The 18,802-nt window shown below is 42.5% G+C and overlaps 1 protein-coding gene across 3 annotated transcripts in view; it reads left to right on the forward strand.

Annotated features, from left to right (window-relative positions):
• Positions 1–18,802, forward strand: part of INO80D (INO80 complex subunit D) — a 100,440-nt gene that overhangs the window by 37,010 nt on the left and 44,628 nt on the right. For all 3 annotated transcript variants that reach the window (XM_066232808.1, XM_066232809.1, XM_066232810.1), the window contains exon 5: positions 3,317–3,425. In XM_066232808.1, coding sequence (XP_066088905.1) covers positions 3,317–3,425 — 109 coding nt within the window. The remainder of the gene's footprint in view (positions 1–3,316; positions 3,426–18,802) is intronic.

Consider the following 18,802-nt stretch of genomic DNA (forward strand, 5'->3'; position numbering starts at 1 on the left):
GGCAGAGCGTCGCCCCCTGGTGGGCATGCCGGATGGATCCCGGTTGGGCGCATGCGGGAGTCTGTCTGTCTCTCCCTGTTTCCAGTTTCTGAAAAATACAAAAAGAAAAAAAAAGAAAGAAACCCTGGGTTCTTCTCTTTAAAAAAACCAAAAAACAAAAAACAAAAAAAAACCCAATAGCACTAGCCTGACCTGTGGTGGCGCAGTGGATAAAGCGTCGATCTGGAACACTGAGGTCGCCGGTTCGAAACCCTGGGCTTGCCTGGTCAAGGCATATATGGGAAGTTGATGCTTCCTGTTCCTCCTCCTTCTCTCTCTCTCTCTCTCTGTCTCCTCTCTGAAATTTGAATAAAGTCTTAAAAAAAATCTTTAAGAAAAAACAAAACAATAGCACTAAACAAAATAAGTAAACACTGTTCATACTATATTTCTCTACTATTCCCAATAAACTTGTTTTTCAAAATGGAACACAAAATGGGGCAGTGGTTGTTTAAAAGAATTAAAAGAAACCCTAGGCCACATTAGAAATAGAAAATTGCCATTCTGCCCTTCCCTGTTCCTCTAGAGGGCAAGAGCTGGGGAATGGTGTCCCTGCCTAGTGGGAGCCCTTTCCTCCAGTGGTGGTGGGGAAGGGGTGCAGTGTCTTGGCTTAGGACAATTCATCCTGGGCCCTTTTTTGTTCAGAATAGAGTGACTCCACTGGCACCTTTTTTTTTTTAACTTTTTTTTTTTTGTTATAGAGAGGAGAGATAGAGAGGGGGGGGGGAGAGAGAGAAAAGGGGGGGAGGAGCAGGAAGCATCAACTCCCATATGTGCCTTGACCAGGCAAGCCCAGGGTTTTGAACCGGCAACCTCAGTGTTTCCAGGTTGACGCTTTATCCACTGCGCCACTACAGGTCAGGCCACACTGGCACCTTTTGACTTTTTTCTTGCCTGAACTTTTCTCACCACTTTGAATGTTTCATGTTTTTCTGACATTTTAGTGTATGACGCTTTGATACTTATAAAAGTTTACCTTTTTTTATTTTGAACTTTCTTCGTTTGTGTTGTTTCTACTCTAGCTGTGAAATGTCTGTTAAAAGAAGTTCATCCTTACATAAAAAATAATGAAATTTAACCATTTGTGACAGCATAGTTGGACCTAGAGGGTATTACGCTAAGTGAAATGAGTCAGAGGATGACAAATACCATATGATTTCACTTATATGTATAATATAAAGAACAAGATATGTAAACAATACTGAAATAGACTCATAGACACAGAGAACAGACTGATGGTAGCCAGAATGGAGGGTGGTTGGGGTACTGCTGAAGGGATTAAGAAGTATGGACTGAGTCCTGGCTGGGTGCTCAGGGGATAAAGCACTGACCCAGTGTGCCAGAGGCTGTAGGTTCAACTCCTGGTCGGAGCACATGCAAGAAGCAGTCAGTGAGTATACTGAGTATACAACTAAAATGGAACAACTAAGCAAGAATGAATTGATGCTTATTTCTCTCTTTCCCCCTGTCCTCTCTCTCCCCTCCTTCCTCCCTTCTCTGTCTCTCTCCCTTCCTTGTCTCTCAAATCAATGGAAAAAAAAATTCAGGGTCAGAGAGAGAGTCAGAGAGAGGGACAGACAGGAATGGAGAGAGATGAGAAGCATCAATCATTAGTTTTTCGTTGCATGTTGTGACACCTTAGTTGTTCATTGATTGCTTTCTCATATGTACCTTGACCACGGGCCTTCAGCAGACCGAGTGACCCCTTGCTCTAGCCAGTGACCTTGGGTCCAAGCTGGTGAGCTTTTGCTCAAACCAGATGAGCCCACGCACAAGCTGGCGACCTCGGGGTCTCGAACCTGGGTCCTCTGCAACCCAGTCCGACACTCTATCCACTGCTCCACCGCCTCATCAGGTGGGAAAATTTATTTTTTAAAGTACAAATTGGTAGTTACAAAATAGAGGGCACTTGGGGGACTGGGTGAAGGGATTAAGAAGTAGAAATTGGCCTGACCTGTGGTGGCGCAGTGGATAGAGCATTGACTTGGAATGCTGAGGTTACTGGTTCAGAACCCTGAGCTTGCCTAGTCAAGGCACATATGAGAAGCAACTACTATGAGTTGATGCTTCCTGGTCCCCCTTTCTCTCTGTCTCCTCTTTCTAAAATCAATAAACTAAATCTTAGGAAAAAAAAAAGAGCCTGACCAGGCGGTGGCACAGTGGATAGAGCATTGGACTGGGATGCAGAGGACTCAGGTTTGAAATACTGAAGTCGCTGGCTTGAGCACGGACTCATCTGGTTTGAGCAAGGCTCACCAGCTTGAGCCCAAGGTTGCTGGCTGAGCAAGGGGTCACTCCGTCTGCTGTAGCCCCCTGGTCAAGGTACATATGAGAAAGCAATCAATGGACAACTAAGGTATCGCAACAAAGAATTGATGCTTCTCCTCTCTCTCCCTTCTTGTCTATCTGTCCCTATTTGTCCCTCTCTCTGCCTCTGTCACAAAAAAAACACACACACACACAAAAAGAGAGAAGAAGAAGTAGTAGAAATTGTAGTTTCAAAATAGTTATTGGGATGTAACATACGGCACAGGAAATGTAGTTAATAATTTTGTGGTAGGGCTTGACCAGGCGGTGGCACAGTGGATAGAGCATTGGACTGGGATGCTGAGGACCCAGGTTTGAGACCCCAAGGTCGCCAGCTTGAGTGCGGGCTCATCTGGTTTGAGCAAAGCTTGGACCAAAGGTCGCTGGCTTGAGCAAGGGGTTACTCGGTCTGCTGTAGCCCCATGGTCAAGGCACATATGAGAAAGCAATCAATGAACAACTAAGGTGTCGCAACGAAAAACTAATGATTGATGCTTCTCATCTCTCTCTGTTCCTGTCTGTCTGTCCCTATCTATCCCTCTCTCTGACTATCTCTTTAAAAAAATAAAATAAAATAATTTTGTGGTAGGTACTAGAAATATTGGGGGGAACAATTTGTAAAATATACAATTATCTAACCACTATGTGTACTCCTAAAATGAATACAGAATAATATTGAATGTGAACTGTATTTGAAAAAATATAAAAAACAAACCAAAAAAAAAAGGAAGTTCATCCTTTTTTTTATAGCCTTTTTGTTATAATGTCTTTGTTCTAGACTTGAGTGTATGTCATATATTCATTATTAATATCTTTGTCAGACAGCGATGAAACTCATCAGGAGGCATTTATTCATACTATGATAGTGCTTGCTATAGGTGTTGGGTCACATGTTTCAGGTTACTCTTTATCTAACTTTTAAATAAAAGTGAATTTTTTCTTACTTGCACTATCCTGTCCTCTGTGTCAGGGCTGGACTGGTCTGAAGAGAGTGGAGAGGAACCGGAGGACTCGGAGCAGGCGTCGCCATACCAGGTCGCGTGGTCCATCCGAGAAACCCTCAGATATGAAAGACACATGTAAGTCTTTTTGTTTTTATTCTTAAATTATCACAGTAGTAGACTGAGTCTTCCCTATATATGCACATTTTTTTGGAGGGGTGTCTAGTTTTATCATAAAGGAGATAAAATGGATTCTACTTGGAAAGAAACTATTGTTTGAGAAAAGTTACTCTTAAGATTTCTTGATTAATTTGTTTTTGTACCTTTCACTGAAGGAAATAACTGTAAAAGGATTCTGAATTGAAAGGGACCTTAGGGATTACCTGAGCACATTTCCTCATTTTACAGAAGAGGAAATCAGGGCCCAGATAGGTTAAGGAACTTGCCTGTGGTCCCAGCGCTAGTTGGAAATCCCACTCTCTCTGACTTATCTTCATTGGCCCTACCCTCATAATGGCTGCAAAGAGTGCTTTTTAACTTCGCCTCTGTGTCTTCTGGAAGATTGATCTATTCTTTAATATTTTATTCTTTAATAAACTTAATACACTGAATATTTCTAATGTGCCAACATGTTTTTCACAATGATTTCATTAGATGTTCTTGGTATCTGCCTTATTAGACATCTGTAGATGAATGCACTGCCCTTCAGTGATAGTGAGAAAGCTGGTTGTTTTTTTTCAGGGGACTGCTTTTGAGTCATAGGAATTCACTTGGTGTAGTGTGACAGTGTGAACCTTTACTTATGGGTTCAAAAGATAGCTCACAGACTAAGCTTTATTTTTTCCATAATAATATATATATATTTTTTGCATTTTTTTTTTTTTTTGTATTTTTCTGAAGCTGGAAATGGGGAGAGACAGTCAGACAGACTCCCGCATGCACCCAACCGGGATCCACCCGGCAAGCCCACCAGGGGCGATGCTCTGCCCACCAGGGGGTGATGCTCTGCTCCTCCGGGGCGTCGCTCTGCCGCGACCAGAGCCGCTCTAGCGCCTGGGGCAGAGGCCAAGGAGCCATCCCCAGCGCCCGGGCCATCTTTGCTCCAATGGAACCTTGGCTGCGGGAGGGGAAGAGAGAGACAGAGAGGAAGGAGAGGGGGGTGGAGAAGCAAATGGGCGCTTCTCCTATGTGCCCTGGCTGGGAATCGAACCCGGGTCCCCCGCACGCCAGGCCGACGCTCTACCGCTGAGCCAACCAGCCAGGGCCCCATAATAATATTTTTTTAATTTAAAATTTTATTATTAAAATTTTTTTAAATTATTTATTTTACAGAAGAGAGAGAGAGGGAGAGAGGGCGGGGAGCAGGAGGCATCAACTCCCACACGTGCCTTGACTAGGCAAGCCCAGGGTTTCGAACCAGCAACCTTGGCATTCCAGGTCAACACTTTATCCACTACGCCACCACTGGTCAGGCTTAATTTACAATTTCAATTTGCTGTGTTGATGTGATTTCGAGTGTCCCACTCCATATAACACCCTCTACACACCATATCGTGGTTCCCCATGCCAAGTCTCCTTCCACCCCATTTCACCCCTTTTGCCCCCTTCCCCTACCTCAGCTATTTTTATAAAGAGTGTTGTGATTTGAGTACATGTTCAACAAGATAGGGAGGAGACCAGCTATCTGCCTCAAACCAACTCATAGAATTTTGCAGTATCATTGTATGGACATATATATAGACTTAAAAATGTGATTTGTTAGTACACCCAGATTAGGCTTAGGGAACTGATTCATTAGACACTCATGTATAAACCAAAATGCCAGTTTACAGTGAGATACAGTTTACAATAAGACATGTATTTGTTAAGTAGTATAGATGTTCATTAAGCAGCATACATGTTCACTAAGCAAAACTACATGGGAAGCAAAATATAATAAGCTTACTTGGGCATGGAATTAGAACAAGGAGAGTTAGTTAGATTTATTAATGACCAGTGTCAGTAACTTCCAATAGCCTGATGCGTCCCTTTCCACTCTCAGATTTGTCTCCTTTTTGTCGCCCTTGCCCTCCCTGTCTCTTAGATAGTACTGGAGAATGCTGTATTTTTTTCTCTCTTGATGTTCCATTTTATATGTGATTCAAGACTGTTTCCATTAGCATTATTCTTTCTTTCAGATAGAAGTATAATTGAGTGAATGTAAGCTTTCTTAAGCTTTTTTAGTTATCAGTACTATCAATCATGCTTCCTAAGGTTAATATTCATATCCACTTAACTTGGGATATTTTGGGTTAATTTTACAAATTGCTGTAAATGGGCTAATGTAAGTAAAGTTTAGCATAGTACCTGATACATGGAAATGATTGATAAATAGTACTTACAACTCCTTTTTTTATTCTCAAGGTGACCTGAACATCAGTCTTAAGAGTTTTTTCTCTTAATTAGGAGCAGTCTATATTCCATATCTGCCTTCTATTCTTGCAAAGTTTTCAGAATATTTCTTTCATTGTTTTAGACTGTGGGCATCCTTATTTTTCTTCATCTTTGTGGCATTTTGTTTTCTTGCCACTTTTGCTAAATTGCTTCCTCTTTGACTTACCATGGTACCCTGCTTTCCTGGTTCTTCTTTTCCTTCAGTATATTTTTCTCCCTTTTTTAAATAGTTTTTTTTTAAAGACTTTATTTATACCATTTTAGAGAGGACAGAGAGAGAGAAGAGGGGAGGAGCAGGAAGCATCAACTCCCATATGTGCCTTGACCTGGCAAGCCCAGGGTTTTGAACCGGCGACCTCAGTGTTCCAGGTCAACGCTTTATCTCACTGTGCCACCACAGATCAGGTTCTTTTTTTTTTAATTTTTTTATTTTTCTGAAGTGAGAAGCGGGGAAGCAGAGAGACAGACCCCTACGTGCACCTGACCAGGATCCACCTGGCATGCCCCCTACGGGGTGATGCTCTGCCCCCTGGCCGGGAATCAAACCTGGGACTGCCACACACCAGGCCAATGCTCTACCACTGAACCAACTAGCCAGAGCCTATTTTTCTCCTTTTTTTATATATTCTTTTTAAAAATTTTTTATTAATTTTTAATTTATTGTGTTTACATGGATTCAAGTGTCCCGCTGAATATAACTCCCTCACCTCCCACCCCTGTGTCTTTTTTTATACCCCCTTTACCCCCCTTCCCCTAATTCACTTCCCCCTTCCCTCTGGGTTTTGCTGTCCTGTTATCTGTATCTCTGTGTTATGTATATAGTTTCACAATCCCTTCACCTTCTCTGATCCCATCCCCTCATCCCCCTTCCCTCTGACTGCTGTCCTTCTGATCCCTGTGACCCTGCCTCTGCCTCTATTCTATTACTCAGTTCACTTTGTTCATTAGGTTCCACATATATGTGAGATCATCTGATATTTTTCTTTCTCTGCCTGGTTTATTCACTTAGCATAATAATCTCCAGGTCCATCCATGCTGTCACAAAAGGTAAGATTTCCTTCTATTTCACAGTCACGTAGTATTCCATTGTGTATATGTACCACAGCTTTTTAATCTACTTGTCTACTGATAAGACACTTGGGCTGTTTCCACATCTTGGCTATTGTAAACAATGCTGCAGTAAACATGGGGGTGCATATCTTCTTTTGAATCAGTGATTTGGTATTCTCAGGATATATTCCTAAAAGTGGGATGGCCAGGTCAAAAGGCAGTTCGATTTTTAATTTTTTGAGGAATCTCCATACTGTTTTCCACCAGTCTGCATTCCCACCAGCAGTGCAGGAGGGTTCCCTTTTCTCCACATCCTCGCCAGCACTTACTCTGTGTTGTTTTATTGATGAGCGCCATTCTGACTGGTGTGAGATGGTATCTCATTGTGGTTTGAATTTGCATTTCTCTGATGATTAGTTATGTTGAACATTTTTTCATCTGTCTATTGGCCATCTGTATGTCCTCTTTGGAGAAGTGTCTGTTCATTTCTTTTGCCCATTTTTTAATTGGATTGTTTTGGTTATTAACCCCTTATCAGAGGTATTGATGAATATGTTCTCCTATTTGTCTTTTTATTTTGTTCGTGGTGTCTTTTGCTGTGCAAAATCTTTTTTTTTTTTTTTTTTTTTTTTTTTTACAAAGACAGAGAGAGAGAGAGAGGGATAAACAGGAACAGACAGACAGGAACGAAGAGATGAGAAGCATCAATCATTAGTTTCTCATTGTGCATTGTGACTCCTTAGTTGTTCATTGATTGCTTTCTCACATGTGCCTTGACCGCGGGCCTTCAGCAGACCGAGTAACCCCTTGCTCGAGTCAGCGACCTTGGGTCCAAGCTGGTGAGCTTTGCTCAAACCAGATGAGCCCGCGCTCAAGCTGGCAACCTTGGGGTCTCGAACCTGGGTCCTTCCGCATCCCAGCCCGACGCTCTATCCACTGCGCCATCGCCTGGTCAGGCTGCAAAAGCTTTTTAGTTTGATATTGTCCCATTTGTTCATCCTGTCCTTTATTTTACTTGCCCGTGCAGATAAATCAGCAAAAATATTGCTACAAGAGATATCAGAGAATTTACTGCCTATGTTTTCTTCCATGATATTTATGGTTTCACAACTTACATTTAAGTCCTTTATCCATTTTGAGTTTATTTTTGTGAATGGTGTAAGTTGATGGTCTAGCTTCATTTTTATGCCTGTACCTGTCCAATTTTCCCAACACCATTTATTAAAGAGACTGTATTTACTTCATTGTATGCTCTTACCTCCTTTGTCAAATATCAATTGACCATAAAGTCGTGGGTTTATTTCTGGGTTCTCTGTTCTGTTCCATTGATCTGTATGCCTGTTCTTATGCCAGTACCAAGCTATTTTGAGTACAGTGGCCTTGTAGTATAACTTGATATCAGGAAGTGTGATACCTCCCACTTTATTCTTCTTTTTCAAGAATGCTGAGGCTATTCGTGTCATTTTTGGTTCCATATAAATTTTTGGAATATTTGTTCTATAATCTATATCTTTGAAGTATGCCATTGGCATTTTAATAGGAATTGCATTGAATTTATAGGTTGCTTTAGGTAATACAGACCAGTGGTCCCCAACCTTTTTTGGGCCACGGACCAGTTTAATGTCAGAAAATATTTTCACGGACCAGCCTTTAGGGTGGGACGGATAAATGTATCACGTGACCGAGACAAACGTCAAGAGTGAGTCTTAGAGGGAATTTGGTCATTTTTTAAAAATAAAACATCGTTCAGACTTAAATATAAATAAAACGGAAATAATGTAAGTTATTTATTCTTTCTCTGCGGACCGGTACCAAATGGCCCACGGACTGGTACCGGTCCGCAGCTCGGGGGTTGGGGACCACTGATACAGACATTTTAATGATGTTTATTCTTCCTATCCATGAACACAGTATATGCTTCTACTTGTTTGTATCTTCCTTGATTTCTTTTATCAATGTTTTATAATTTTCCGAGTACAAGTCCTTTACCTCCTTGGTTAAATTTACTCCTAGGTACTTTATTATTATTTTTGTTGCAATAGTGAAGGGGATTGTTTTCTTAAATTCTCTTTCAGACAGTTTATTGTTGGTGTATAAAAATCCCACTGATTTCTGAATATTAATTTTATATCCTGCCACCTTGCCAAATTCATTTAATAGGTCTAGTAGTTTTTTGACTGAGATGTTAGAGTTTTCTATATACAGTATCATGTCATCAGCAAATAATGATAGTTTTACTTCTTCTTTTCCAATTTGATTGCCTCTTATTTCTTCTTCTTGTCTGATTGCTGTGGGTAGGACTTCCAGCACAATGTTGAATAACAGTGGTGATAGGGGGCACCCCTGCCTTGTTCCTGATCATAAGGAGATTGCTTTTAATTTTTGCCCATTGAGTATGATGTTGACTGTGGGTTTGTCATAGATGGCCTTTATCATGTTGAGGTATATTTCCTGTATTCCCACTTTGCTGAGAGTTTTGATCATGAATGGGTGCTGGATTTTATTAAATGCTTTATTTGCATCTATTGATATTATCATGTGATTTTTATCCTTTTGTTTATGTGACAAATCACATTTATTTATTTATTTATTTATTTATTTATTTTCAGAGACGGAGAGAGAGTCAGAGAGAGGGATAGATAGGGACAGATAGGGACAGACAGACAGGAACAGAGAGAGATGAGAAGCATTAATCATCAGTTTTTTTGTTGTGATACCTTAGTTGTTCATTGATTTCTTTCTCATATGTGTCTTGACTGTGGGACTTCAGCAGACCAAGTAACCCCTTGCTCAAGCTGGCGACCTCGGGGTCTCGATCCTGAGTCCTCCGCATCCCAGTCTGACGCTCTATCCACTGCGCCACTGCTGGTCAGGCGAATCACATTTATTGATTTGGGAATATTGTACCTGCCTTGCCTCCCCAGAATAAGTTCCGCTTGATCATGATGTATGATTTTTTTTCATGTATTACTGGATCCAGTTTGCTAATATTTTTTTGAGAATTTTAGCATCTAAGTTCATCAGGGATATTGGCCTTAAGTTTTCTTTCTTTGTAGTGCCTTTACCTGGTTTTGGAATGAGGATTATGCTTGCCTCATATAAGGAGCTTGGAAGTCTTCCCTCCTCTTGAATTCTTTGAAATAGCTTGAGGAGGCCCTGGCCGGTTGGCTCAGTGGTAGAGCGTCGGCCTGGCATGTAGGAGTCCTGGGTTCAATTCCCGGCCAGGGCACACAGGAGAAGCGCCCATCTGCTTCTCCATCCCTCCCCCTCTCCTTCCTCTCTATCTCTCTCTTCCCCTCCTGCAGCCAAGGCTCCATTAGAGCAAAGTTTGCCCAGGCACTGAGGATGGCTCTGTGGCCTCTGCTTCAGGCGCTAGAATGGCTCTGGTTAAAACAGAGCGATGCCCCAGATGGGCAGAGCGTCGCCCCCTGGTGGGTGTGCTGGGTGGATCCTGGTCGGGCACATGCGGGAGTCTGTCTGACTGCCTCCCTGTTTCCAACTTCAGAAAAATACAAAAAAAAAAGAAATAGCTTGAGGATAATTGTTGGGTCTTTGAATATTTGGTAAAATTCGCCTGTGAAGCCATCTGGTCCAGGACTTTTGTTTGCTGAGAGTTTTTGGATAACTGTTTCAATTTCATTTGTTGTAATCAGTCCATTTAGGTTTTCTGATTCTTCCAGATTGAGTTTTGGAACATTATATGTTTCTAGGAATTTATCCATTTCACCTAGATTGTCTAACTTTTTTGCATACAGTTCTTCATAATATTTTCTTACAATCCTTTGTATTTCTATGGTGTCAGTTGTTACTTCTCCACTCTCATTTCTAGTTTTATTTGAATCCTCTTTTTTCTATTTTTAATTTTTAATAATTTATTGTGTTTATGTGGATTCTAATGTCACGCATGTTCCCCAGTGCATCCCTCCTGTCTCCCTCCCGGTAACAGCCTCCCCCCTCCCCTCCAGGATTTGCTTTTCTGCTCTCGTCCCATCCTGTCACCCTGTCATCCCCTTTCCCTCTGTCTGCTTTCCTTCTGGATCCTTTGATCCCGCCTCTGTCTCTATTTCACTCCTCAGTTCATATTGTTCATCGGATTCCTCAGATGAGTGAGGTCATATGATATTTTTCTTTCTCTGCCTGGCTTATTTCACTTAACATAATAGTTTCTAGTTCCATCCATGTTGTTGCAAAAAATAATATTTCCTTCTTTTTCATTGCCCCATAGTATTCCATTGTATATATGTACCACAGCTTTTTAATCCAATCATCCAGTGATGGACACTTGGGCTGTTTCCAGATCTTCGCTATTTTAAACAATACTGCCATAAACATGGGGGTGCATTTTCTCCTTTTCAAACTTGCTATGGTTTTCTTGGGGTATATTCCTAAAAGTGGAATGGCTGGGTCAAAAGGCAGTTTGATTTTTAATTTGTTGAGGAATCTCCATACTGTTTTCCACAGTGGCTGCACCAGTCTGCATTCCCACCAGCAGTGCAGGAGGGTTCCCTTTTCTCCATATCTTTGCCAGCACTTACTCTGTGTTGTTTTGTTGATGAGCACCATTCTTACCGGTGTGAGGTGATAACTCATTGTAGTTTTTTTTTTTTTTTAATTTTATTTATTCATTTTAGAGAGGAGAGAGAGAGAGAGAGAGAGGGAGAGAGAGGGAGAGGAGAGAGAGACAGGGGGGAGGAGCTAGAAGCATCAACTCCCATATGTGCCTTGACCAGGCAAGCACAGGGTTTCGAACTGGTGACCTCAGCATTTCCAGGTCGACGCTTTATCCACTGCGCCACCACAGGTCAGGCTCATTGTAGTTTTAATTTGAATTTCTCTAGTGATTAGTGATGTTGAGCATTTTTTCATGTGCCTATTGGCCATCTGTATGTCCTCTTTGGAGAAGAGTCTATTCATTTCTTTTGCCCCCCCCCTCTTTTTCTTCTTACAGAGAGAGTCAGAGAGAGGGACAGATAGGGATAGACAGACAGGAAGGGAGAGAAATGAGAAACATCAATTCTTTGTTGTGGTTCCTTAGTTGTCCATTGATTGATTTTTCATATGTGCCTTGACTAGAGGGCTACAGCAGACCAAGTGACCCCTTGCTCAAGCCAGCGACCTTGGGTCCAAGCTGGTGAGCTCTGTTCAAACCAGATGAGCCCGTGATCAAGCTTGCGACCTTGGGGTCTTGAACCTGGGTCCTCTGCATCCCAGTCCGATGCGCTATCCACTGCGCCACCACCTTGTCAGGCTGTCATTTATTTTCACTCTGATCTTTATTATTTCCTTCCTTCTACTACCTCTGGGCTTTACTTGCTGTTCTTTTTGTAGTTCTTTTAGATGCAGGGTTAAGTTGTTTATTTGAGCTTTTTTTAGGTTCTTAAGGTATTTCTGTAGTGCTATGAACTTCCCTCTCAGGACTGCTTTTGCTGTGTCCCATAAATTTTGAGTTGTTGTATGCTCATTATCATTCGTTTGTAGGAATTTTTAAATTTCTTCTTTGATCTCATTTTTAACCCATTTGTTATTTAATAACATGCTATTTAGTTTCCATGTGTTTGAATATTTTTCAGTTTTTCTGTTGTGGTTGATTTCTAGTTTCATGCCATTGTGATCAGAGAAAGTGCTTGATATGATTTCAGTCTTCTTAAATTTTTTGAGACTGCTTTTGTACCTTAACATGTGGTCTATCTTAGAGAATGTACCATGAACACTTGAAAAGAATGTATATTCTGCTGCTTTAGGGTGAAAGGTTCTGAAGATATCTATTAATTTCAGTTGATCTAGTGTGTCCTTTAAGTCTGCTGTCTCTTTGTTAATTTTCTTTCTTGAGAATCTCTCTAGTGATGTTGATCTTGCCCTTTATATCCATTTTTCTTGCTTCTTAAGGTATGCCTATAGTGCTATGAACTTCCTTCTCAGGACTGCTTTTACTATGTCCCATAAATTTTGAGTTGTTATATATATGTTCATTTTCATTTGTTTCAAGGAAATTTTTTATTTCTTCCTTGGTCTCATTGTTAACCCATTCGTTATTTAATAACATGCTATTTAGCCTCCAAATGGTTGAATATTTTTCAGTTTTTCTATTTTAGTTGATTTCTAGTTTCATGCTATTGTGATTAGAAAAGATGCTTGATATGATTTCAATCTTCTTAAATTTATTGAAACTCGTTTTGTATCCTCATATGTGGTCTATCCTAAAGAATGTACCATGAGCACTTGAAAATAATGTATATTCTGCTGCTTTGGGTTGAAAAATTCCAAAGATACCTATTAAATCCAGTTGATTTAGTGTGTCCTTTAAGGCTGCTGTTTCTTTGTTAATTTTCTGTCTAAAGAATCTATCCATTGATGTTAGTGGGGTAATAAAATCCCCTACTATTATAGTATTGCTGTCGATCTTACCCTTTATGTCTATGAAAATCTGCTTTATATATATATTTAGGTGCTCCTGTATTAGACACATAGATATTTACAATGGTTATATCCTCCTGTTAGATTGGTCCCTTTATCATTATGTAGTGAGCTTATTTATCCCTTACTATTTATAGCCTTTGTTTTAAAGTCTATTTTGTCAGATATAAGTATTGCTACCCCAGCTTTATTTTCATTTCCATTTGCGTGAAATACTTTTTTCCATCCCTTCACTTTTAGTCTGTGTATCTTTTGTTGTTCTGAGGTGGGTCTCTTGTAGACAGCATATGTACAGGTCCTGTTTTTTTTATCCACACAGCTTCCCTATGTCTTTTGATTGGAGCATTTAATCCCTTTACATTTAAGGTTATTATTGATATGTAGTTGTTTATTACCATTTTATTCTTTAAATCTACAATCCTTTATTTCTCTATTTTTTTTCCTTTCTCTTTTTCCAGTAGGCCCCTTAACTTTCTTGTAATACTTGTTTGGTCATAATGAATTCCTTGAGGTTTTTTTTTTTTATTTGGTCTGGAAAGCTTTTTATTTCTCCTTCAGTTTTAAATGATAGCCTTGATGGATAAAGAAGTGTTGGTTGTAGGTTCTTGCTTTGCATCACTCAATATTTCTTGCCAATCCCTTCTGGCCTCAAAAGTTTCTGTTGAGAAGTTGGATGTCATCTTTATGAAGGCTCTTCTGTAGGTAATTAACTGCTTTTCTCTTGTAGCTTTTAGTATTCTTTTTTTGTTTGTTTGTTTCTTTTTTGGGGGGGGGGTTTCTTTGGTATTTTTCTGAAGCTGGAAACGGAGAGGCAGTCAGACAGACTCTCGCATGCGCCTGACCAGGATCCACCTGGCATGCCCACCATGGGGCGATGCTCTGCCCATCTGGGGCATTGCTCTGCTGCAACCAGAGCCACTCTAGCACCTGAGGCAGAGGCCACAGAACCATCCTCAGCACCCAGGCAAACTTTGCTCCAATGGAGCCTTGGCTGCGGGAGGGGAAGAGAGAGAGGAAGGAGAGGGGGAGGGGTGGAGAAGCAGATGGGCGCTTCTCCTGTATGCCCTGGCCGGGAATCGAACCCGGGACTTCCACATGCCAGGCCGACGCTCTACCACTGAGCCAACCGGCCAGGGCCTCTTTTTTTTGTTTCTTAACTTTGATACTTTAATTATGATATGACTTGCTGTAGGCTTCCTTGGGTTCCTCTTTAATGGAACTCTCTATGCTCTTGAACTTGTGTGACTTTTCCCTTCATCAATTTAGGGAAATTTTCAGCTGTGATTTTTTCAAACAGGTTCTCTATTCCTTGCTCATTCTCTTCTCTTTCAGGAACCCCTGTGACGTGGATGTTGTTTCTCTTCATGTTGTCACAGAGCTCTCTTAGAATTTCCTGACTTTTTGAGCCTCTTTTCTTTTTTTTTTCAAACTTTTTTTTTTTATTCATTTTTTAGAGAGGAGAGGGAGAGACAGAGAGAGAGAGAGACAGAGAGAGAGAAGGGGGGGAGGAGCTGGAAGCATCAACTCCCATATGTGCCTTGACCAGGCAAGCCCAGGGTTTCGAACCGGCGACCTCAGCATTTCCAGGTCGACGCTTTACCCACTGCGCCACCACAGGTCAGGCCGAGCCTCTTTTCTTTTTGCAGCTTTGCTTCCATGCTTTTGTTTATTTTGTCCTGTAAATCGCTGATTCGATCCTCTGCTTCATCCAGCCTGCTATTAATTTCTTCTAGTGCAATCTTCATTTCTGATATTGTATTTGTCGTTTATGACTGGTCCTTTTTTATAATTTCAATGTCCTTTTTGATGCTTGCTATCTCTTTATGTAGGTGCTCATTATGTTCATCCATTGTTGCTCTAAGATTCTTGGTATCCTAAAAATCATTGTTTTAAACTCTGCATCTGGTATTTTGATTACTTCCATCTCAATCAGTTCTTTTTCTACCGATTTCTCTTGTTGATTCATTTGGGTCGCATTTCTCTGTCTGCTCATTTTGTCTGTGTATTATGTAGTGCTGTCTGACTGAAATTTTTGTTTGGTCTTTATGAAGAAGATGGGCTCAGTGGTACCTGTCCTCCAGTCCACTTGTTTTCCTTGTTCTACGAATGCTTCTTGAGGGTACTATTTTCCCTCTTGTTGTATGTGAGTATTAAATGCTGTTGGTCTTTTTGTGGGTATGTTTATTCTTTTAGGCTGGCTGGCTCTAAGGGTCAACCTTGATTATGTGTATTACACACTGTGCAATGCCTGTCCTGTTGGGCGTATTTATTCTCCACAGTGTCTGGTGCCTGCTAAGTAGTGTTGGCTCAAGTTTTTCTTGGGTTGGTGTCAGCTGTTGTTTGTAACCCGCGGTGGGCTACCAGTCTGCAGCGACTGCACTTTTCGCTGTTTGTGTCTGTTTTCTGTGTCTGGATACTATGGGAGGGGCCAACCTGTGTATAAGGATCAAGTTCTTCCTGCTTAGAGATGGCAGCAGCTCCATAAAAGCCCCAAGCTCTGTAAGATTTGTCTCCACTTTTCAGCTGCTCCACATCCTCTTGCAGCTGCCTGTTCTTCCCACAGAGTCTTCTGTAGTAAGACTGTAGTGTGAGCTCAGATTAGCCTCAGCCAACCAACCCCTCTACAGGTTGCGTGCTTGGTGGGTTAGGGCAGCTGAAGTTGTGAATACAATGTTTATGGGACCTCCTACTTCAGGTGTCTCTTAGTCAGGAGCTCAGTACAGGGAATGTGGCCCCTAACTCCAGAGCTTGATCCCTCAGTCACTGCTGGATACTCAAATTTTATTTCTCCCCAACAAAGTGAGCAGCAGGTTCAGACTGAGTATGGCCAACAGTCCCCTCTGCAGAAGTTTTTCAGCTGTTGAGACCCCAGTCTCAGGGAAGAAGACTGAGAGAGTCCTCTTCTGGGATTGACTGTGCCTCTCCCAAAGGTGGTTAAGCCCCTTGAGCAGATCCAACAATAGACTCACAGGGACCCACACTTTAAATGTCCATGCTCCAAGCCTCTCTCCCTTCCCCCTGTGGAATCTAGCCTACCAGGACAGAATGTCCAGCGCCCAGGCTGGCTGGCTGTGAAGCTCCACCCTATCCAATGCTCATGAGCCACTGTGCCGGCGTTGATCTGAGAGAGTGGAACTCACCTCAGTTGGGTCTGGTGTGAAAAGATTTTCCTTAGGATACCACTCTTAGGGTTGTTAGGTCCTGAACCAGTGCTTTCCACAGCTGGCTCCTGGATGTGCCAGCCCTATGCCTCCCAAGCAGGAACCCAGCGCAGACCAGTGAGAGACCACTGCCTGTGACTGGCCCTCAGCAACCTTCTTGGAGCTACAAGCAATTCAAAGTTTGTGGCTGCCTCTGCTGGGCCCAGGTGTACATGGAAATACCAAGCTGCACTTCTAGGCTGGCTTTTACTCACTCAGGTCCTAGGGGAAAGTTTGCTCAAACAGCTAGGTTTCCCTATGTCTCGCCTTTTACAGCCTCTGTCTGCTGGCTACTTGTTAGGTCAGGGGTCGGGAACCTGTGTCTCGTGAGCCAGATGTGACTCTTTTGATGGCTGCATCTGGCTCGCAGACAAATCTTTAATACAGAAAAATAATAAAAATATAAAACATTCTCATGTATTACAATCCATTCATTTCCTACTGTTCATGTTCATGGTTGTGGGTGGCTGGAGCCAATCACAGCTCTTCTCCGAGACAACACCAAATTTTTATTGGATAATGCATAAAGTACACAGGTCATTGTATGGCTCTCACAGAATTACATTTTAAAATATGTGGTGTTCATGGCTTTCTCAGCCAAAAAGTTCCCGACCCCCATGATAGGCTCAGCTGCTGAAAAATCCTCTGCTGGAGTCTAGAGCCTACGGCTATTCAGGGATTAGGAAGGGTGGTGGGTGTGGCTCCGCCCTTCCGCCCTAGGTGTCAGTCTGTCCAGACTTTTTCACAGACCTCTGTAGGGTGTGGCCCCAGGAGTCTGGTGGGTGTGGCTTCTGAGACCCAGAAGTGTGGTCTGCCCACACTCTGGACAGATTCAACTGAGTCTCCAGTGAGTCTCTGACACGCCCCCTGCTTCCTGGCCTCTTAGAACAACCCATTGCCATGTCTGGGGTAGGAGAGACTCCTGAGGGTGGAGCAGTTGTTTTTCCCCAAGCTGATACCACTCAAAGGGGATGCTCCACCAAGAAAGATAGTGACTGCTGTACTGGAGTATGACTCAGCACAGGGGTTCTGGTTTCCTTCCCCCACAGTGTCTCTCCCTGGGCCTCCAACTTTACTCTCTCCTCCTGCAACTCCAGTCTTCTCAGCTCTCCCCCGCCAGAGCCCCGGTTAAGTGGCTGAGAATGAGGTTTTCAACACAAACCCTTTAAAATGGAATCTGCGTCCGAGAGGTGTGTCTCTTTCTCCTGGACAGAAACCCAGCTTTTTTCACAGCTAAATACTGTCTGAGAACCTCTTCTAGGCTCTGGGGCTTTAGGCTAGGGCTCTGGGCTGGGGGCTGAGGACCCATACCTCTCAGGGCAACCCACCCCACCGTGAGAGTCCCTCTGGGCTGCCAATCGCTCCTGGGGGTGGGGCAACCCTTCCCACATCTCCGCCCTTCCTACCAGTCTCAGTGTGGCTTCTTTGATGATCCTTGGTTATAGGTTCTTCTTAATTTAGTCCAAAGTTGATTTTTCAAGATGATTGTTCTTAAATTAAGTTGTAATCCAATTTGGAACTGGGAGGTGGCAGTTGGAACATCCACCTACTCAGTCACCATCTTTCTTCCCCTTTTCTCCTTTTTATAAAGTTATCCTTACTTCTTCCTAGCTGTCACTATTTTTAAAAATTATTTATTTTTTGTATTTTTCTGAAGTGAGAAGAGGGAGGTAGAGAGACAGACTCCCACATGTTCCCGACTGGGATCCACCCGGAAATCCCATAAGCGGGCAATGCTCTGCCTATCTGGGTCCTCGCTCTGGTGCAACCGGAGCCATTCTAGCACCTGAGGCAGAGGCCATCCTCAGTGCCTGGGCCAACTTTGTTCCAATGGAGCCTTGGCTCCACTGAGATAGAGAGAGACAGAGAGGAAGGAGAGGGGGAAGATGGGAGAAGCAGATGGGCGCTTCTCCTGTGTGCCTTGGCCGGGAATTGAACCCAGGACCTCCACACACCAGGCTGATGCTCTATTGCTGAGTCAACCGGCCAGGGCCTAGCTGTCACTTGTATCTTTCCCCCTTCATTCTCTCATTCTCTCTCTTTATTCATTTATGTATTCACTCATTCAACATATTCTTTAAGTCTTTTTTTTTTTACAGGGACAGAGAGTCAGAGAGAAGGACACACAGGGACAGACAGACAGGAATGGAGACAGATGAGATGCATCAATTATTAGTTTTTCGTTGTGAGACCTTAGTTGTTCATTGATTGCTTTCTCAAATGTGCCTTGACCGTGGGCCTTCAGCAGACCGAGTAACCCCTTGCTCGAGCCAGCGACCTTGGGTCCAAGCTGGTGAGCTTTTGCTTAAACCAGATGAGCCTACACTCAAGCTGGCGACCTTGGGGTCTCGAACCTAGGTCTTCCACATTCCAGTTCGACACTATCCACTGCGCCAACCCCTGGTCAGGCCATTTTTT

Source organism: Saccopteryx bilineata, chromosome 5 (assembly GCF_036850765.1).
Source record: "Saccopteryx bilineata isolate mSacBil1 chromosome 5, mSacBil1_pri_phased_curated, whole genome shotgun sequence".
Lineage (NCBI taxonomy): Eukaryota > Metazoa > Chordata > Mammalia > Chiroptera > Emballonuridae > Saccopteryx > Saccopteryx bilineata.